This window comes from Drosophila eugracilis, unplaced genomic scaffold (assembly GCF_018153835.1).
Source record: "Drosophila eugracilis isolate 14026-0451.02 unplaced genomic scaffold, ASM1815383v1 contig_2161, whole genome shotgun sequence".
NCBI classification, from domain to species: Eukaryota; Metazoa; Arthropoda; class Insecta; order Diptera; family Drosophilidae; genus Drosophila; species Drosophila eugracilis.
Window position 1 is genome coordinate 1,127,058 of NW_024573046.1, and position 23,143 is coordinate 1,150,200.

The 23,143-nt window shown below is 34.8% G+C and overlaps 1 protein-coding gene across 9 annotated transcripts in view; it reads left to right on the top strand.

Annotated features, from left to right (window-relative positions):
- Window positions 1–20,539, top strand: part of LOC108118129 (cAMP-specific 3',5'-cyclic phosphodiesterase) — a 109,643-nt gene extending 89,104 nt beyond the window's left edge. For 4 of the 9 annotated variants that reach the window (XM_017230690.2, XM_041818413.1, XM_017230682.2 and 1 more), the window contains 10 exons: window positions 5,378–5,416; window positions 12,212–12,316; window positions 14,132–14,318; window positions 14,399–14,492; window positions 17,633–17,973; window positions 18,054–18,318; window positions 18,395–18,509; window positions 18,605–18,767; window positions 18,838–19,206; window positions 19,420–20,539. In XM_017230690.2, coding sequence (XP_017086179.1) covers window positions 5,378–5,416; window positions 12,212–12,316; window positions 14,132–14,318; window positions 14,399–14,492; window positions 17,633–17,973; window positions 18,054–18,318; window positions 18,395–18,509; window positions 18,605–18,767; window positions 18,838–19,206; window positions 19,420–19,629 — 1,888 coding nt within the window. In that variant the 3' untranslated portion in view covers window positions 19,630–20,539. Of the gene's footprint in view, window positions 1–5,377; window positions 5,417–8,850; window positions 9,301–12,211; window positions 12,317–14,131; window positions 14,319–14,398; window positions 14,493–17,632; window positions 17,974–18,053; window positions 18,319–18,394; window positions 18,510–18,604; window positions 18,768–18,837; window positions 19,207–19,419 lie in introns of those variants that run through there. The other 5 variants (XM_041818415.1, XM_041818416.1, XM_041818414.1 and 2 more) reach the window with 4 other exon arrangements.
- The last annotated feature ends 2,604 nt before the right edge of the window (window positions 20,540–23,143 follow it).

The following is a 23,143-nucleotide window of genomic DNA, read 5'->3' on the forward strand; positions in this document are numbered from 1 at the left end:
AATCTCATAAATTTTACACATTTTTCGCGCAGTGTTTGCTGCCTGATGTTGGGCCTTTTTTTGTCCATACTTTTCACAGTGCCTAAGGCCTCAACTTCAATTAGTTAGTCACAGTAGCTCCGCCCCAAAAAAAAACCCTCATTACACATGCATGGCCAAAAACGCGTTATGCAACACTGAGGCCCGAAATGCAATTTTTCGGCTTCTCTCTTTGTTGTTGTTTATATTTCATTGTGTGTGTGTGTCTGTTTTTTTTTTTTTTTTTTGGCAAGCTGTGTTTTTGAGTGCATCCCTCTGCACTCCCACAATTTTTTTTTATACGTTTTGGCATTGGCAATGGGGCCACACACACACATACATAAATATAGAAGAAAACCCTCACACACACTCACATATATAGGAGTATATATATATATATATATATGTATGTATGTGTATTATGCACAAAAACAATAACACCTAATTACACATGCAGCTGCAACAACAATAACAACGAGAAAAGTTGGAGGCTGTTGATGATCACCATCAAAAGATGGAAATATAGATGAGAAAATGGGAGGATAGAACGGTGGAAAAGCATGAGGGTAAAGGCTGGCAAAATATTTACATTTTTACAGCTATTTTTACAGCGCCAAAAGTGAGCTTTCGCTTGCCTACTTGTGCCACTTGCAAAAATTATTATTGCACAAATTACAAAAACCAAAATATTTGGTTCGAAATAAAAAAAAAAAATAGTGGAAAACACTCAAGAGCCTGCAGCAAAAACACTTGAAGACCCAAAAGTAAATAGAAAATTTACGACTGCGGAAATAACAAAATGTTCATTACATTATAAAGACTCGAAACGAGGCGAGGAAAATTCAATCAAAGGTTATGATTTACGTGCGTTTTTTAGATTTTTAGCTTTAGGATTTTGATGGGTCTTTAATATAGTGTATTGTTTCCCATTAAAATCATTTTAGGGATACTTTTAGGAGAAGATTAATAAATAAAGGTATATCTGTGAACGGATGAAGTTTAAATTTCTAATAACGAAATATTAAATTAATCAGTAATCCAATTTAAATTGTATTTTAATCAGATTCATAAAAGTACTATTAAAATTCCTATAGTTTCGGTATTTGTTGTATAATTCTTGCAAGTAAAACCAACTGAATTTTAGTTCGAATGAGTATTTTGTTTGGCCATCTTGGCCATCATTGCTTTTAGTGTTGTTGTGGTTGATTTACCGTAGGTATTTTTGTTGTAGTTTTCCCTTTACGGTCAAATGTTTTTGGCAGGCGACAGCAACGCAATTTGAATTTGTTTTCGGTGCGGCATGGAAGCCGAAAACTTTTGTCTGCCTTCAAAGTTTTTCGGCCTGCCAAACTGTCCCTCTCTCTCTCTCTCTCTCTTCTGAGGGATTGTTGAGGGAAATCGTGGGAAAGCCCGGGGGAAAATCTGAGGGAAAGAAAGGGGCTAAGAACGAAAATCTCCACCTTTCAGCGCACGCTGCGTTTGCTTTCAATCAAGTTGGAATATTTCTAGGGGCTGCCACTTTCAAACAATGTTCCTGATGAGCTGTCAATTACACACACACACACACACACGTATTTATGGATGGAGATCTTGAGTTCAACCAGAACCTAAACTAAAAACCAAAATAGAAGAGCCTAAAAAAAAAAAGAAAACTAAAATGAAAACCATTGACTGACGACCAAGATTCATAAAGATTTCAACACTAATAACAAATAATTGGCCGACTGTCCGTGATTCTGTCTTGCATAAATTCCCACCCACTCAAGCATTTTCACTGATATTCCCCATTTTCCGTGTAAATGTCAAGGTTCTCATATGAGCAAAACAACTCACAATTAGTCATAATATTTTGTTGTCGGGCATCTCGGGATGTTCCTTCTCACATTTTCCGACAGCCACCCCGAAAAACGAGAAAATAATCATCATGGCAACAATAATAGATGCAGTTAAGTGGAATTCTTTTTTTGTTTTGTTATTTCAAATGGAAAATATAAGAACACAATACTTTTAGTGGGGTAGGATTTCCTAGATTTATACACTAACGAAATAAATTGACTAAATAGACTTATAAGACTAATGAAAAAATGTAAATGCAGTGAAATTTAATGGCTGAAACTAAATCAGTCAGTTTTTTTTTTAGATATAGGATCATTTTTAGTCAAATAAATAGTTAAATTATTTCCATTATTATACAGAGCTGTTGAGGTTTTGAAAAGTACACATATTTTCGACAAGTGCAGGCATTTGCTTTACCTGGAATTGAAACTAATTCTAATTCCCAGGCCCATAGAAGTCCTCTTTCTGCCTGTCTGCAACTTTCAATCCTGAGCATTAATTTATCCACAAACTGTGTCAGGTGTCCGCAGTCTTGATAAAGTTTTTTTTTTTTTCAATGAAATTCATCCTGCGAAAGTTTAATATATTCTTTTTTTTTTTTTTGGCTGCTGCAACTTGCTTTCCCATTAATTAAAAAAACAACTGATAAAGGAAAACAAAATAGAAACCGAGTTGAATTTAAATTAAGTGGAATTGCAGGGAAAAGAAAGTGGAATTATTTTAATTGAGTTGCCAGGGTAAGTTGGTTGTTTTTCGGTTTCTGAGGCGAGGCTATTGTGGGTTAGTTTCGGATTAACGGAGGTCTCGGATAACCAAATAAAATGGGCGACAGTCGAATTTTGGCCATGACGTGCTAACTGGAGTTGGTTTGAATTAAATTAGCAACTGAAATGGATTGAAATGGAGTGTTTCAGGGAAGGAACTTAAATTTCAACTGTTAACTTGGCTAGAAACTTCAAATTGATTACATGATTAAGACTGCGAAAAACAAAACAAAAGTTAGATAACATAATGTCACCGAAAAGGTCCGATTAGTTTGACCTCACATTATGTAAAGGGTCTTTTGCATTTGACCCGCCCCCTTTATTTGCGCCCGCCCAATGACATTTGCACACAGAGTTCTGAATGCAGGAGACAAATGGGCGGCAAAGTCGGCTGCCAAAAGGAGGGCATCGGAGGTCGGCAGTCAGGGGTCCTTTTGGCCATGTGCTTAAATGTCAACACTTCAACTTCGACTTTTGTGCAGCCCAGCTCTTTTTTTTGTTTTGCAATTTTTGTTTTTCTGTCTGTTTATTGTGACGTGGTAGAATGACGTCATGATGCTGGATTTGCTCGGATCTATGCTGAAGGGGTCATTGTCTGCGTCATTGAAAGTTGCCGCTGGTTGGCGCCCCCCTTTTTCACCCACACTCATCACTCATAGCCCCCTGCTCCAACCAATGTTTAGCCACACACCCACTTAACATTTGGCAGCACGTGACGCATCAATTGGTCTTTGGAAAAATATACACACCGAGAAACGAATTATAATTAGAAAAAATATAAGGACTTTCCATTAAAACCAGAAATTCAATAAATATAATAACATTGTTTCCCATTTGAAATAAATCTTAAAAAAATACAACTTAAGTTTAAAATGCTTGCCAGTGTATTTCGTACTTTCGTCAGTTGTAAGTTTGTATCCCCAACGTGTTTTGTCAACAACATGCATGACGTATACTTGATTTTCCTGCGAAAAAAAATCTGTTTTTTTTTGCCATAGCACATCCAAAAATGGTCCTAATGAGGAATGTAATACCTCGTACGGCTCGTAATTTGATTGCTATGATGCCCAATTGGTTTGCATTTAAATCTGGGAAACTTCATTTTGGGCCCATTTTTGAAAATTTTGATGAACTTATAAAAAATGCGAAATTTCGGCCAAAATTGATTTTCCCAAAATCGAAAAACGAGTGATAGGGGTTGTTAGTATTGGTCGTTAGCAGCACAAAAGAGTCGTTCTTATGGTTGTACGGCTTGTTTTGGCCGAGCTAGAGCTAAAAACCCGAACATGGTATTGCACATTTCTGTTAAAAATCGGTTTCATCAGTTTTCCGACCTTAAAACGGAGCTCGCATACAAAAATCAGAACAATAAAAATAAAAGCATGTATAGGGGTGTTAAGAGTCGGTAGTAAGATTTATAAAAGAGTCATTGTTTTAGCCATGCGGCTTGTGTTGACAAAGTTAGAGCTCAGAAACGGCAACAAACCAGGAATCTATGCTGTAAAAAAAAGGTTTTTTGACTTTTTAGTCATTAAATCAGCACTCGCCCCAACGAAATCAGAACAAAACTGTTAAAAGTAGGTATAAGGGTTGAAAGTTTTGGTTGTTAGCTGCATAAAACAGTCACTGTTTTAGCCGTAAGTCTTGTTTTGACAAAGTTACAGCTAAGAAACGGCAACAAACCCGGAATGTCTTCTGTAAAAATAGGTTTTTTGACCTTTTAGCCATTTAATCCGCACTCGCCCCAACAAAATCAGAGCAACGCTGTTAAAAGGAGGTATATGGGTTTAAAGTTTTGGTTGTTAGCTGCATAAAACAGCCACTGTTTTAGCCGTGCTACTTGATTTGACAAAGTTACAGCTAAGAAACGGCAACAAAGCCGGTTTTCTTCTATCAAAAGACGTATACTTGATTTTGAGCGCAAAAAAAAACAGTTTTTTAGCCATAGCACAGCCAAAAATGGTCCAAATACAGAATGTAATACCTCGTAGGGCTCGTAATTTGATTGTTATGATTCCCAGTTGGTTTGCATTCAAATCTGGGAAACTTCATTTTGGGCCCATTTTTGAAAATTTTGATGATGGTACCCCTTATCAAAAATGCGAAATTTGGGCCAAAATTGATTTTCCGAAAATCGAAAAACCAGTGATAGGGGTGGTTAGTGTTGGTCGTTAGCAGCACAAAACAGTCGTTCTTTTGGCTGTGCGTCTTGTTTTGACCGAGTTGAGCTAAAAAACCGAACATGGTATTGCACATTTCTGTTAAAAATAGGTTTCCTGATTTTTCAGCTAATAAATCAGATCTCGCACCGAAAAGTCAGAACAGTAATGATAAAGGCAAGTATAGGGGTCTACAGTTTTGGTTGCTAGCTGCGTAAAGCAGTCTCTGTTTTAGCCGTGCGTCTTGTTTTGACAAAGTTAGAGCTAAGAAACTGCAAGAAATCCTGACTTTTTGCTCTTAAAAGGCGTATACTTGGTTTTGCTCACGAAAAGATAATTTTTTTACTATAACACAGCTAAAAGTTTTCCAAATATCCAATTTAGATCCCAAAAATTAAAAAAAAAATAGAAAAATAATTCTTGTTGTGTTTTTATATATGTAATTATGATTTTTATTTAATTATAACTTTTTGTTAGCTACATTTGCTCCCTTCATTTTCCCTTAAATTTCCTCTCTATTTCCACCACTATACTTAGTGAAATTCTGATGATTGTTGTCTGTATTATCGTTGTTTATTAAGATTGTAACCCTTTTTCCAGGTTTAAAGAACAGGAAGCCTCTATACTCGTTGACCGATCGTACGTATGCCGAGAGATCTGATCTACCTACAATCGCTCTCTCTTTCTCTGTCTCTCTCTATCTATCTATCTATCTCTATCGTTATGTCTTGCCTGCCTAATATTGCATATTTGATGTTTGTATGTTTGTTGTCGTTGTCTTTTCGCCATTATCGTCCTGCATTTTGTATTGTTTTTGTTTCACTAATTAAAACACCCAACTAAATATTATATATAAATTATTATTATGGAACATTATTTTATTAGGGTAATTTACTGCTTTTTAATCCACTCTTTGCACCTGCATTATATTGGTTTATTAATTGGCAGTTTTTTTTTTTTTACAATTTTTATTTAATTATTTTTTGCATGCTGGCAATTATTTATAGAAAACATTATAATATAAACAATGGTTAAGTATAACAACTATTTTAAAAAAAATGTTTAAAGTTGATGGTTTTTGGGAATTTTTATACTGTAGATCAGTGTATTTTCCATAATATTTATCCAGAAACCAAAAATACATTGTGTTTCGAGGGTTCATTTAAGTCCTACGAAATACAACTTTCGGCTCGAAAGCCTCACATTTTGTTTGTTGGTCATATCCGTTGAGTCATCTTAATTTGTCTTTGACAGTCACGAGTTTCAGAGGAAAGGAATTTCGCACACCGAATGACGCTGACATCTGGTTGATTATTGAGTGCAGGCCAAGCTAATTTAAATATGAAAAACATTTCCTATTTCCTGTCCCCAAGTGCCAAGACACCAAAAAAAAAAATCTGAAAAAGATATATATATATATAGAGAGAGAAAATGAATAAAACGGAATAATTTCTGACAGAAGTCAATCAAGGGGAACTCTCTCTTGAAAATGCCCCGCTGTGGTCGCAATCTAGTTGCCACATGCAGTGCCGCCGCACACCGGGCGTATACGTAACGCGCTCGCTCTCCCGTTTCGTTCACATTATTCATACGCAGCGTGACACCCAAGAAATGCTGGCACACAAAAAAAAAACACATAAAATATGGCTCAAGATGAGGCAGCAGAAGAGGAATGCTGCTGCTGCTGCTGCTGCTACTGCCACTGCTTCTACTTCATCTTCAACTAAATAAAATACATTTTTCCCGTGCATTAAATTTGCTCTGCCAGCATCTCCTCAATTGCCTCAAAAATACAACAAAAATAGTACAAAATAAACTGTGAGTGCCTGAATATGATTCGTGAGTGCTCGTGATCGCAGTCACATAATTTTAGCTTTCATATATATGTATTCATATATATATATATATATATATATATTTATATATATATATTTATGTACACTTATATATGGGGAAAATGCATTGCACATTGCAGATTTGTCATTCACACCCAGCGGCGAAAAAAAAATAGAAATTCCTTTATACCAAATGTGAGTGTGCGGCATGGAAATGGCAGGCTGGCAGGCTGGCAGGTTGGCTGGGGGAAAACGGAGAATGGAAAATGCGAAATGGAAAATGGCTGTGCTGTGCCAAAAGTGAAATGCAAATTAAGAGCTTTAATATCGGCAGCTCGGAGTGCAGTCTTCCATGATATGGCCAAAACGAATAATGGCTTAAAAATAAAATATTTCCGCGATCGACAGACAGTCACCTTTTAAACCTATCTAAAGTTTTTAAGCCAAGCTAAATAAATAGTTTGGTTTTAAAAAAACAAAAAATATATATATATATATACTCAACACATTAAGACCGGCAAAAGCTCCTGCACTATGGTATACATTTTAATGGGCTTTTTAAACGTTTATAGTTATAGTTGACTAGTTCTCAAGGCAGCTTATTTGAAATGTGAAATGTGGTCAGCAACTGTTTGATTGCATAAATCCCATAAATCTCTGGCTGCAGTCAGATTAAGACTAATGCCCGCAGATTTCCCCTCTAGAGTGTTTATCCCAATTGCTTAGAGGCACTCGACTAGAGTGAGCTTTTGTTTATGAATGTACTGGAAGAAAAATCTTATCAATATATAATTAGAAATAAACTTCTAATAGAAATATTTTATATTAAACTAAAACAACTAATAAGTGATTAATTTTATATAAAATTTGAAGTGCAATTATTTTTAAATTAAAAAAAAATATTCCTAGTTTTTGTCAAGTGCATAGATTAGAAACCGTGTAATGACTGCAATCATTCGCTCAGTCAATATAATAAATGCAGAGCCATTTAAAGTCCCACTTTGGCGCACGCTGCGTATGAGCAATGTGGCCCATATAACCCAGTTATCAACTTAAACGCTGAGTAAAGAAAATTAAAAAATAAAAAAATAGCTTATCCACATAGAAAATATTTTATTATTAGAATTCTTGTAATATTCTGCTCTCAGGTTATTTTTTTTTTTAGGTCCAAAGAATTTCTCTGAACGGCTCTCGTTTTCTTATTTCTAAACATTTTTCCTCTATCATGCAAAAGATATTAAAATAATTGCTGTATTTAAAAATTTATGTGCACGTTGTTGTTGTTTTTGTTGTTGTTGCTGACGCTAATGAGCGTTAATCAAATGCCAACAGCTGCAATAGCAACAACAACAACAATAACAAGAATATTAATACTATTAATATTAACCAGCAAAGAAAAGAAAAAGCACAGAGAGAGAGGAATGGATGGGGGAATTTATTAAACATTAGCGTAGGTAAGTACGATGGAAAAAGTGGGGCGAGAGGCGAAAATACTGGGTACTCTGCAAATGAAAATTAAATTATTTGAGCGGCAGCCATAACTTCTCATTCCGAATATTCATCATTGCCGATGATCATGATTGTAGTTCCGTTGCCTATGACGACGACGCCGATGATAATGATGATGATGATAACAGGGTGCTAGAAAATATTATTTTGGTATTTTTGTAGAATATAAAAAGCACCCAAGTTTATATTCCTTAACTAGAAAATATTCTAGAACTATAATTATTTGCGTTTTAGTTTAATATTTTTAACTATTTTAATAGTGTTTTCTTTTGCGCACCAAAATATTGTTTTTGAAATATTGAAAATTCACTGCACAAAATTACTTTAATTGAACTCACAAATGCTAATTTGTTGAACAGCTATTTTCTAGTCTTTTATAGTATACTATAATATCTAATGTTTAATAATTTAAAAGATTAAAAATAAGACTATTTAATTCCCTTTACCTTACCATCACACCCTGTATTCCAATAATTGAGCAAATGGCGTTTGCCTGATGAAGATGAAAAGCAAGCTGAAATCTTGCGCGAAATGAAAATAACAAAATACAACAAGCTCTCACGAGCGACGACGAGTAGGAATATTTTTTTTTATATTTTTATTTAAGTTGAATATATTTTTTTTTTTTTTTTTGTACTCTCTGCTCTCGCGAGACGAGTCTACTATAATTTTTCTTTTTCATGTGTTTGGCCCCGCTGTATTTTCTGTTTTCTGTATTTTTCTGCCGCGGGACGCGCTTCATTCTCGTTTAGCGGTTGCTCGTGGAAATTTCGAAAAAATCTCAAACAAACCGCGGAAATCGCGAAAAGAAAACAGCAATCCGATTGCTTCCAATCACGGCAAACTCTAAGTAAACAGGCGACTCAAAAGTCTTTTATCAAGCGAAAAGAAAAAAAAATATAACAAATTTCCAACTAGTGGGCCCATGTGGGCCAAAAGTGATTGTTAATTTTGATTTAATTTATAAACATTGTGTGTATATAGTTTTGTTTTTTTTTTTGTTTTTAATATTGTGTGAATTAATCTAATCAAAATGCTAAACAAAAACTCAGCAGCATCGCAGTCGCTGCCGCGAGTGCATAGTTTCTTTAATATGATACCATCGATAATGCAGGACGATCTGGCTTTAACAATACTAAATGATCGGGACAATATGTTCTCGATTAAGTCACAGCGAAGGTATATATGTCCAGGAATATATAGTGTCCCTACAGATCAGGGCCATATATGACCAGCTCTCAAAATAGTTTGCCAGCTATGCAGATATATAGATCTCTAGCCTATATACATATATATCGAAAATTCAGCAAATAACTAAATACACACATTTATATTCCAATTTTAATGACATCCAACAAGCCGCGTGTGTCTTTTATATATGCCTCCATTAATTATGATCTATGGCTTGCTATTTCTACCGAATATTTCTTATGCCAATAGATTGGCTCTTCTTTAGATTTCTTGTATATATAATATATATATCTCTGTGGTATTTATTTTAAATTTTAATTACCATTTTATTAAGTTTTCTTAATCCAAGAGATTTATTTCCTACTGTGTAGAGGGAATTCCCCCGTCAATTCTGTGAAACAATATTCTGTGGTTAAAAAGCTTTTCATCTTACTTGAAGCAAATCAATTACTTTCACAAATCTTTTGTCGCACAAATTCCCAGAAAATGATATATATTTTTGACGCATGTCTCACATATTTTGAGGCTCAAATATATCAGAATTCCTAATAGGAACCTAAGAGAAAATTGGTAGACATTTGTCATTAGACTTTTAGTAGATGTCAAGCTTAACAAATTTTTATTAAAACTTTCAGTTGAAGTGTCAAATTTAGAAGAATTGGTCTCAATTTGTTTATTTCGTTTGGATTTTCTTTAAAACTATTTCAATTAATATTTAAAAGTCATTAAAAATGCTTTCATTTTTCCTAATAATATTTATTAATAGTTTAGAATCAAATAATAACTATAGAAATCATAAACCATAAACCACTTTGGTTACCTTCTAGCGACACTCTATATTTAATTTGGTTTGCTTTTACCTATTATACTTTTGATGAGTCACGTTGTGTTTTCAACTAAAGAGGCGATATTATGGTCTTGGCAATTGGGGGCGTGTTGAATATGCGTCGCAAAATTAATAAACCAAAATAGCACGGAAGATGGCACAACAACAACAACAACAACAGCAAAAACAATAATAAATATTTTGGGGTAAACGTACCCCTATGAACTTTCTTTAAACGAAATGACAAATTCAGTGTCAACAAAAAAATTAACCATTAACCAAAGTTCGTCAAGTAGACAACTGAAATTTTACCGCCAATTTTGTTCAGATTCATTTGCGTTTATCGATGGATAAACGAGACGTTTCTGACACGATTTTTCTGGCCGATTTCCCCCCAATGCTATATGGCGGATATATATGTGCGACGTGCCAAAAGTCAGGCAGCAAACCAAACCGAAGTGTGTTAAGCAAATATCGCGAGACAGGCGTTGAGAGAAGTGAGGAAAGTGGCAAGAAATGTGAATTCAAAGTGGAGGAAAACAAAAAGCACACCGAGCCTGTAAATGAGCCATTTTTTGCAATATTTTTCTTTTTTCGGTGTGTGATAATGGCCGCAAAGGAGGTCAATTGTAAAATTGAAATATATGAAATGAATATTGTAAATCCATAACCCACTCAATGCCATTTTGTAGCCTTTTTATTGTCTGACAATTTTGGAAATTTAAAAACTGAAATGAATGCCAAACCCAAAATCATTCTAAGCACTTCCTTTTGGTCCTTTAAATTATTTTAAAGTAATTATAACGTTTCTTTATCTGTTTGTTTGGATAGGGTAATAGCTAGTAAACAAAAGAATTAACAAAATATTTAAAACAACATTTAAATTCAAATATACCTAAATCCCCTAGTTTCTGCCTTCAATTAATATTAATTTTAATTCTTTGGCGCCATTCCACGACTTCTGCGTTTAATTTGTCTCCCAATTTTGTGACGTCACCGACGTGAACGCCCCCGCATCATTATAAGCATATAGATATATATATATACACCTATATATACCTAACTATACATAGATCTGTCTATATGTATTTAGCGTTTTATTTTTATTATTATTAATTTATGCCATTTTTTGTTTGTCAACGTTTTTCATTTCTCCTCGTTTTCGATTTTTGTTTTTTCTTCATTAATTTTCGGTTTTCATTTTTTTTTTTTCTTTGGCACACAACGAAAATTTCTAGCCAAATGGCTAAGGAGGAAAGTCCAGACCAAGTGCCACACCCCCAATGTTCTCCCTATCCAATGCCTTTTTCTATATGTTTTCTGAGGAATTTTGAAATGCTCAAAAAGGACAACTAAACGGCGGATAAAAACCGAAACTTGGCCGTCTCCATGGCGTCTTTTGATTTGTTTTTTGTTTTTCTTTTCATTTCATTTATATTTGAAGACATTCGCTGACCTTTTTTTAAACAACGTTTCCAATTTCCCCAACATTTTGCCATTTAAATTCTACTCAAAATGAATGCCACACAAATTAAGTAGTTTCGACAAAAATCAGAAAAGAAAAAAAAGAACCGAAAAAAAAAATAATTAAATAAATTAGCGAAAATTTTCGTTTAAAATTCTTGGTGTTATTTATGGACTTGTTTTCGCTGATTTTGGCAATGCCTCAAAGAGACTCAGAAACTTGTACGATGTAAGAGGATTTGGTTGGCCGCATTTTATAGATTTCCAAACACACTGCGATTATTATGGCATTATTACGAAATAAATGGCAGAACAACAAAAGTTAATCAATAGGTGTTTATTTTGCACACATGAAAAATGATTTCTTTTAATGTAAAAACACGATTTTAAGTTAAAAATAAAAACTAGAACGAATTAGCTTTTAATAATTAAAAAGGTAGTAAATTAGTTTCATAAACCAGATTTTTAGTACATGCATGTTTACTTACACGGCTTCCGACTTCCCTTGGTTCTTTGCTTATAATGAAGAATATTTTTTTATTGGATATCAATATAATATTAACTAATAATAACTTATGTTTTTCATATATATTTTTTTTTGTGTTACAGCCATGGCGAGGATCTCATTGTGACGCCTTTCGCCCAAATTTTAGCCAGCTTACGTTCAGTGCGCAACAATTTATTAAGTCTGACAAATGTTCCAGCATCAAACAAGTAAGTGTATTACGACCTTAACAAGGCCCCCTCTTAAACACCACCCCCTCTTCACAACCACCCAACTCTTAACCCTCTCTTAACCCCCCCCTACGGAGACATTCAATTTGTTGTGTACTATATATGTATGTATATATAAATATATATACTATATGCAATGTACTTGACCCCGAAAAATACAAAAATATGAAATCTCACTCTGTTTTAACGCCCCCTTAACCCCTATGTGTGCCGCTGCCTGCTCTCTGCTCGCCTTAACCCACTCACACACACTCTCTCTCTCTGTCTCTTTTTCTCTCTCTCTGGTCTTGGTGTGTTTGTTTTTTTTTCTGTCGTCTCACACTTTAATTAATCAAAAAAAGCAGCGACCACAATGACAACAAACAAAATCACACTCTCATCTAACAATAACTTTTGATGGTCGGTCTATGAAAATATATACATAGAAAAATAAAAATAGCTATAGATACAGATGAAGGGGAACAAAAAAAAATTTATATATATATATATATAAATAAAATCCTGCGAAAGGTTGAAGGTAAAACCCCGTTTTTAACCCACGTACTTCTGCAGAAATGACGCGAAATGTGCCAAAAATACAAAAAGTTTATCGCCAAAACAACTGGGACAGAAAAAGAATTTTGTAATATTCTTTTCCGACGAATATATCCATGGCGCACAATTTAAATTTAGAAAAACAAAAAAAAAAACATTTCTTTTTTGTTGAGAAGCTATAAAAATTGTATTTTCCCAAGACCAATTGCAAGAAATTGTTGGTTGATCAACCGGGAAATTGTTGTCATTTCGATTGCTGCTGGCTGTTGATTATTTTTGTATGTGATTAACTACTAACTCGTTGGTGTTTTAACCTGTATTCCCTTGGATCTTAATAGTATTTTGATGCCCATGGCAAAGGGTACTAAGCTAAAATACTCTTTTGTTCTAATTGTAAGTCGGTAAAAAATTCAAAAAAATTTGTTTATCATAACGAAAGTTTTTCTTCAATCGCTTTTTAAATGAAGTTAACAAAAAGTGTTTTAAAATTATAAAAAGTTCAATTGTTCTTTAAATGTTTATAATCTCTTTGACTTTCACTTTTATTAACCTATTAAAACGTAATTTTTAATTATTAAATATTAATAACGCAAACCTTGGGAAAATGGGTAAAAGCACGTAAATAACACCCAACCTTTAGCCCTCTGCAGGCCCCCAGAAAGACAGCTTGACCCCCAGACTTGCTGTGATAGCTGTAAATAGAAAGATTAACATACACATTCATTCCCCGCCCTAAAAAAAAATTAATAAAATTCACAAATATAAATATTTTTTCTCTATCTTCCGCTCTTTCTCGCTCTCTCTCTCTCTCTAACTCTTTTTCTCATTTAACCATATTTTGCATTTGTGTCTATGTGTGTCACCGATACTTTTGCAAAACCACAAATCTAAATGTTGTGTTCTCTTCTCACCACCCACACCCACAACATGCTACGTCACTTTCCATATTCCATAATCCTAATCTCCCATTTTGTTTTTAAATATATATATATATTTTTCCTTTTTTTTTTGTTTATTCGCCATCATTTCCATAATTGTTTACCATGCTCCCTTAAATGTTTGTTCGATTGTTTGTTGATTCGTTTGTATGTTTGATTGATGATTTTGTTGGTTTGTTGTATTTGCACCCTCAATTACCTAACCATCTCGCCCAATCCCCAAATCCCTCCAACCCTTACCCCTTCCCGCCCTCTTTATATCTCTCTGTGTCTGTGCGTGTGTGTGTGTGTGTGTGGGGAAACTGTGTATTAATACATCAAGATCCAGGCGGCCAAACCAATCCTCGTCTGCCTCCCGATCGGGAAATCCACCGGGAGCACCGCTGTCCCAGGGCGAGGAGGCCTACACCCGCCTGGCCACCGACACCATCGAGGAGCTGGACTGGTGCCTCGACCAGCTGGAGACCATCCAGACCCATCGCAGCGTCTCCGACATGGCCTCGCTCAAGGTGAGTGGGAATTAAGATCACAGTTTTATTTTCCCTAAATCGATTCATATTTGTAATTTTTAATTTTTCTATATTTTTAGTTCAAACGCATGCTCAACAAAGAGCTTTCACACTTCAGCGAATCCAGCAGATCGGGAAATCAGATTTCCGAATACATTTGTTCCACATTTTTGGGTAAGTTTAAAAATATAAATATAAAGATATTGATTACGATTAAAAGATATTATTGATATTGATATATGGATAGATATGAGAATAAAATAAGAAAATTCAAATAGTAAAAGGTTTCTTTTAATAGAATTAAATTAGGGTTCTTATTCTTAGATTATCATGCAATCATTCAGCATCTCAATTTGTTTCCCTCCTCCGCATCAATTCAAATCCCTCAATCGATCCATCTAAATATTGAAATTCATTTTCCACCCAAGATGGATGAGAAACTTTCGACAAAACAATTGCACGACCATTCCAATACTCCAATCATTTCCTCTGGATTTTCAATTGTATTTATCCCTTATTTGTGATTCCGCCTCATCGTCATCACTGCCTCTGACTTAATCTCGCAGAAGGAGTCCGCCTTAACCCGCTGATGCCGCATTCCGCATTCGAGGTTCCAAAGTTATTCAAGATGTTTTGCGGCTTCAACTTTTGCTGGCTGAAATTTGTTTCATGCTGTTCGTCTCCTTTTTTCGTTGTTTTTTTTTTATAGTTTACCTAGTTGTTTGGCTCGCGAAAGTATGCAATAAAATCGCATTAACCACAGCGGCGGGAAAAGGAAAGAAAGAATAGAGTTCAAGTAGCTGAAGCCAAGCCACCAATTGAAGCCATCGCTATTTCCAGGGCATACAAATTATGCCAAAAAAAAAATGCAAAAAAGTTATAAAAATCAGAGATTTGAAAATACTAAAGGCGAGGGAAAAATACTTTGAAGGGGAAAAAGAAAAATATTTATGTATATAATTTTAAAGTTTAGTATTTGTACTTTGTTAATTTTTAAATCAGCAAAAATAAATCAAGCTAGATAGACCTTAAACAAGTTTAAAACAGTGCATTGTTCTTAATTTAGTACACTTTTCTAAGAGTTTTAAAAATTTTTAAATTAAGAAATTAATTTCCATTGATATTATGAGGAATAATATTAGTCGATCTTCCGCATTTCTTATCCAAATTTCTCTCGATTTGAAAGTTCAAAATTAAATTATGTAGAGCAGCATAAAAACAGATGAAGTGGAAATTTCATTGTTTAACCTGGGGGCCAAGTGAAGCGTTCCCCCAAAAAGTTTTCACCTCCCCTGGAGCATTTTCCCAACCATTTCCCACTTGATACTTTTGTCCAGGTCAAAACCACTTTTGTGGCACTTTGTGTGACGGAATAGGTATTTTTTTTAGGGTTAAAAAGTGACTGCACAGTTAAAAAAATATAAGAATAATTATTCTTTAACTACTTATCTTACAAATTTACGTTTACTTCGTAACGTTTTAGTTTCCCTTTTTTTATTTTTCATTCTGCGCGTTAAAAAATGACAATCTGATTTTTTTTGTTGACAAGAAGTTTCTTTAACTGTGGATATATGCATACTTTTAATATGAGTTCAGAGACGTAAGGAGATTTTCAATTACTATCTTATTTTTCTGTGCAAACGATAGGCGTGGTGGGGGCAAAGCCGAACAAAGGGGACGCACCTAGTCGAAATCAAAAAAAAAAAAAAGAGTTGAAAGAGCAGAAAAAAAATTCAGGCGGCAGCAGAAGAAGCGAAAGGATATCGGGCATATTTGCACATTTGTCCATATTTCTGCTTCACTGGGCAGTCAGTGGGAGTGATACCTATTGGGGGTGCGACAGAGACAGGTCGAGCCATAGGGATAAAGTGACCTTCTCGGGATCTGAGGATACCTTTTCACTAGACTTTCCAGGCCTAACACTGTTGTTGCTGTAGTTTATCAAGCATAAAATGCCATTTGGGGAATACACACAGTAAAAAAAAAATACTCTCACACACGCACACACGACTGCCTAATGTCTATTTGTAACACTTCATTTGAAACAGAAGCCTCGACCTCGAAAGTCAAAAAAAAAAAAAGGAAGAAAAGAGAAAAATCCCCCGAAAAATTATGGTGGGCAAAAACAGATTTCAGCACCTGAATATCGCTCTAGGAACAGAGCATAGCAAGGGGAATCCGTTTGAGAAAGTGGAGAAAGCATATGCAAAACAAGAAGCAGCCATACCCCCACATCGGGTGGAATACATTTCCCATTGAAAAAGGGATTTTCAGATCCGGCGAAAAAAAAAAACAAAAAGTGGGAAAGAGTGAAAAACAAAAAGAAAACATTTGCCAGTGGACACAAGAAAACAACGTTAAGAATTTTTGGTGAATATTTATGCGTTGTCATATGCTGGGAGAGGTAGAAAAAGAAAACTTGTTTAAGGGAAATGTTTCACCAAGGGAAAAGGAAACATGTAAAATTTTCCTAATTTTGAGGTTTCAAAACCTAGTTTGAGAACGTATTTGTATATGGAAGTATTGTCACCATTAAAAGGACGAAATCCTGTCACTATTGATATGTATATATTAGCAAATAACCCCAACTTTCATCCATAAAAACAAGCCCTCGTTATTTACGTATCATGTGTAGTGTTTTAGTTTTTACCGGCAGACGAACGAAAATTCAACGCAATTTGGAATTTGAAATGAATATTAATTAATGCACAGGCAATTTGAATTTCATGCCAAAAACAACGACAAACAAAACAATTGTTTGGTGGGGGCTTGTGGTGGGGACTGCAAGGGGTTAAGGGGTTGTGGTGCCCGAAAAAGTAGGCAATGGAATTTTGAATGGGAAACTGCAAAAGTTTTGCCTGTTTGCCCGTCGAACGCTTGAATATTTATATGGCTGTTTAAGCACCGAGTAAGAAGCAAAGGCCCTGAGAAATGTGAGTTGAAGGACTTGGGTCGCTGCTCCACATCTCGACATCTATCCTCTACATCCCTTGGCCCACATTTCCTTGCCATTCAGTTATAGATATATATACATATATCTATGTAAATATTGCCGGGGGTGATATTTTCTGGCACATGTGTGTTTGTGGCAGCCGATGATGTACATTATGCCTGTTTGTCTTGGCTTTCTGATGTACACTCTTTGCAGTACAGCTGCCATAATTTCAGTTGGTTTTTTGAAAAGGAAATAGCTTATTATAGGTTTCATGATTCATTTTTTAAGTAAGAAGTTATGTAAGGTTTTAAGATTTTAAGTAAGAAATTAAAAAACAAATTAGTAAATTTAACACTTTTCTCTTGATTTTTCCTGACAGACAAGCAGCAGGAGTTCGACTTGCCGTCGCTGCGCGTGGAGGATAATCCGGAGCTGGTGGCGGCTAATGCAGCTGCCGGTCAGCAATCTGCCGGTCAGTATGCACGCTCCCGCTCGCCACGCGGTCCGCCGATGTCGCAGATCAGCGGCGTGAAGCGGCCACTATCGCACACCAACAGCTTTACCGGTGAACGGCTGCCCACCTTCGGTGTGGAGACGCCCAGGGAGAATGAGTTGGGCACCCTGCTCGGCGAACTGGACACCTGGGGCATCCAGATATTCAGCATTGGCGAGTTCAGCGTCAATCGACCTCTCACCTGTGTGGCATACACCATATTTCAGGTGAGTTCAAATGAGAAATCAAATGAAATTAAAAAAAAATACCTTTATAATATTATATTCTGTTATATTTTTTCTTACAGAGTAGAGAATTACTGACCAGTCTTATGATACCACCGAAAACTTTTCTTAACTTTATGACTACTCTGGAGGACCACTACGTCAAAGACAATCCGTTTCACAATTCGCTGCATGCCGCCGATGTGACCCAGAGCACCAATGTGCTACTCAATACACCGGCGCTAGAGGGCGTTTTCACACCGCTCGAGGTGGGCGGGGCACTGTTCGCCGCTTGCATCCACGATGTTGATCATCCCGGCTTAACCAATCAGTTCTTGGTTAACTCAAGTGCGTCTTTAATTTTACACTTATCTAAAACTTAAAAGGATATAATTACTAAACAAATGTTATTGTTTTTTTGTAGGTTCCGAACTAGCATTAATGTACAATGACGAATCTGTTTTGGAAAATCATCATTTAGCTGTTGCCTTTAAATTATTGCAAAATCAAGGATGTGATATATTCTGTAATATGCAAAAGTAAGTGCTTGTAGAAATAATAATAGAATGAATCATTAAATTTGTGTCCTTTTTTTTTCAATTTCAATTGCTAATAATATATTTTTCCGTCACAGGAAACAACGCCAAACATTGAGGAAAATGGTTATTGATATTGTGCTGTCCACGGACATGTCCAAGCACATGAGTCTTCTGGCCGACCTGAAGACAATGGTGGAAACGAAGAAGGTGGCCGGCTCCGGCGTCCTGCTGCTGGACAACTACACCGATCGCATACAGGTAAGTGATATTCCTTGAAATTTGATTTATTATTAACATAACTTTAATCTTTAAATATATATAATTTAAGGTGCTCGAGAATTTGGTGCACTGCGCCGATCTGAGCAATCCCACCAAGCCGCTGCCGCTTTACAAGCGTTGGGTGGCCCTGCTCATGGAGGAGTTCTTCCTGCAGGGCGACAAGGAACGTGAATCGGGCATGGACATCAGTCCCATGTGCGATCGCCACAATGCCACTATCGAGAAGTCGCAGGTGGGCTTCATCGACTATATCGTCCACCCACTTTGGGAGACCTGGGCGGACCTGGTGCACCCAGATGCCCAGGACATACTCGACACGCTTGAAGAGAACAGAGACTACTACCAGAGCATGATACCGCCCTCACCGCCGCCGTCGGGAGTCGATGAAAATCCACAGGAGGACAGGATACGCTTTCAAGTGAGATAGAAAAGATAGTCAGATGAGATAGATATCCATTACTGACATGTGTAAAAATTAAATCGAATAGCGGAAATTCAATTAAAAAAATACTAGAAATATCTAGAATAGCAGTTCATGTTAAAGCGTTAAAAAACCATGTTAGTTTGGATATATATGATACACCAAATGAATGATATACACCTATTAATATATAATTTGTAAAATTACTAGGTAACACTGGAGGAATCCGACCAGGAGAACCTCGCCGAGCTGGAGGAGGGCGACGAAAGTGGTGGGGAGAGTACCACCACCGGCACAACCGGAACCACCGCTGCCTCCGCGCTGGGCGGGGCTGGTGGCGGTGGCGGCGGCGGTGCTGGAGGGGGCGTGGCTCCCAGGACGGGTGGCTGCCAAAACCAACCGCAACACGGTGGAATGTGACGGAGAGTCGTCGGAATTTATCGCAAATTACAGGAAAAGGCTCACAACTTTTTCCTATTACGTTAGTGACTACTATTAACACACAAAACAAAAACGAAAAACTACAAAAAAAACAAAGAAAAACTCTTGGAAAAATGCAAAAAAAAAAATAAAAAAAAAAAAAACAAAAGCCAACTAAGGAAATATTAAACAAATGTTAAAAGCATACAAAAATCCAAACAGCAATAGCAAAAGTACCGTTTAACTTATAAAGCCTAGAGAAAAAGGAAATTAGAAATTTACTTAATGGAAAAACCGAGATTGATGTTGAAAATACACTGAAAGAAACAGGAGGAGAAGAGCTAGCTAAGAGAAATCTTACATATTGTTAAACTTAAACACACACCCAAAAAACACGCAGACTAAATCCAAGACAAAGCAAAGGTAATGAGAACCCCCATTTATAAGTAATACTAAGAAGATCCCAAAACTCCCCGCTCCCAAAAAAAAAAATCCCATTATATAGACGATTTTTGTTGCATGTGTAGGCAAATGATTTTTGTTAAATTCATCTGAAGTAGGACATCAATCGGGGGGGGAAACCCCCTAAAAACAAAGTCTCCTCTTTTAAACCATTGACTAAAGTGAAATATTTAAACAAGAAAAAAAAAACAACCAAACGGAAAGGATAAAATTAATACTATTTAGCTTAAGAGAAGTTTTTAAGTTTTTAATGTTTTGCATGCCCCTACACAGATTCATTTTACTTGATTGATAAAGTTAGATCTAACTGATAACTGATAACCGATAAACGATAACAGCATCTTCTGAAGTTTTTTTTAAATATAATTTAGACCCCAGCGATAAAAGCGAACTAAGCAACCATGTAAAATGTAAGAATCCCAGTGAATTAAACCAAAATTGAAAGCCACCCGAGTTGAAACCATTTAAATTTAAATCCAAATCCTCATACCCCAGAACCCAAACAAGAATGAAACAAAAAAATAACAGTCTACAGCCAGACTGTAGTTGTATAGTAAATATATATGATATAAATATTTTTTTTTTTAATATTATTTGTAAATAATTTAAATGTTGGACTCGAATTTAAATCAAGCTGCTAGCAAATGTTGCAGCTAAACTAAAACTAAAATGAAAACAAAGCCAAAAACACACACATAAATAAGGAAGTAAATGGAGAAGAATAAAAAAGATGTGGAAAGGAAAACTATTGTACAATTAACTAAAAAAAATTTCCATTTCAATTTTCAATTTAAATTGCAATTGGATTTTCTTCCAAAAAAAAAAACAAAATGTTAAGAAAATTATGAAAATCGGGAGAGATAAACCGAAAATAATATCAAACGTTGTCTTCGCAAATATTTTTTGCTATATATTACATTATATGATTATTTCCTAGCTAGTAAGCCACTTACTGAACCACACAATTTCAAAACGAAAGAGACAAGACATCCGGACGAGAAAGAGAGAGGTACAATTGATGAATTTAGTAAAAACAAACTTAACTGGTTAACAAAAAAACACACACAATTTACACAACCACAAACCACCAGAAAAGACTCTTCAAGCACAAGCAATTTTTTAATTTTCCAAATGCAAAACCAAAGCAAAGCAAACACAAACCTATAACTAAAAAAACTAAAACTTAAAACAATATATAAACCGAAAAAGTCATTGGCTATAATATGATTATTTATACCTAACCTATACAGATATATATAGATATATATACTATATGCATATGTAAAGTCACGATACTGGCGCTGGTGCGCGGATCGATCAATGTGGCAGGCCAAATTCTAAACGCGCATAATTTAACTTTATTGTTTAATATTATGTTTTATTGTTATTAATTTATTACCCAAACAAAAACATTATTTTTTTCAGACCTAGTGCTATACATTTCTTTTTTGTGTTTAAGCGGGCAGGATCCGCGCATAAAATAGTGTTTTTTTTTTAAATATATATATATATATATAATAATATATATATATTATATAATATGATACGTGAATGAAATGTAATGAAATGAAATGAAACCTTGATGGTCTAAAAATATCATTAAAAAAAAAAGAAATCGAGATGAAAAGTTTAAGAAGAACAAGAGATACTTTATAGCAATTTAAGCAGCATTGTAAATGTGCGCTTCAGAATTACTTTTTTCGAAACTTAATCAACCTTCAGTAAATACAGCAAGATATATTACCTACATACATATATTATTAATTAAACCATAGTTGCGAAAAAAACAAAAATGACGGCAAGTCCATGGCAAACTTAAATAAAACATAAAAAAAAACATAAAGCTACTTTAACAAATTGAGTGAAATAAATAAAAGAAAGAAAAACAAAAAAACAAAACCAAATGACTTTTTTCTCCTCTCACAAAAAGAAAATTATAATGAAAAGCAGAAGAAAATGAACTACTATATATATTGTATTTGTAACACGAATTTCCCTGCTTTCCGTAGAACCATAGATCTGGAAAAACCAAAAAAAAAAAAAACAAAATACTAGAGAGATTCCCAAAAAACAAAATACTGGTACATAGCTATAGCTATACGATTATGTAATTTACCAGAGTATTAACCAAACATTTAAATTGATATGCATATACACATATATATACATATATATATATATATATATATATATATATATATATACTAGGCATACATGATGCAGATAACGGACATTTGATGTATACTCGAGTTGAAACTTAACCTAACTAGATGTTGTACGTGTATGTGTAATTCGATAAACGTAAAGTCCAAACCTCTGCCCTTCAAACAAGAAAATCATCCTCTCCCATAAGAAGAAGCAATTTATAGGTAAAAAAAAACAAAATCGAGGAGTATCTAAATGTAATTGTTACAAAAATGCCAAGCAAAACCGAAAGATACAAGCAAGTTATATAGGCATATATCTTAGTATCCCCCACTCAATTTTTGACTGAAATTGATTCGTTTAGTAGAGGCACTTGATGCGTATGAACCCCTGTTCCTCCTGTATTTTTGTCTGTTTTTTTTTCCGTATTGACGTGCCGCCAATTATATCAGTGTATATAACTATTTAAAAAAGAAATACCGCATACATATATGCAGACATAGAGTTATGTAGCGTCGTCATGTGTCATCAAGGATACTTACATAGAGGGATATATATACACACATATATATATATATATACATATATGCAGATATATATATTTATATATATATATATATATATATACATATATACAAATATATATATATATATATATATATGTATATATATATATATATAAGAAAAAAAGTACATATTTATATGGGTAACGAGAGATCAGCATTTGTAGCACAGGTTGGCCAATTTTTTTGGGAAATTATGAGTAATGTTGCCGAAAGAAAACCAAATGATAACTGTTTGTTGTGCTGTTAGCCGTAAAAGAGAACTTTTTTTTGAGATAACTTAAATAACTATACATTAATATATATATAAATATATATTACAATATATGTATCTATGAACTATA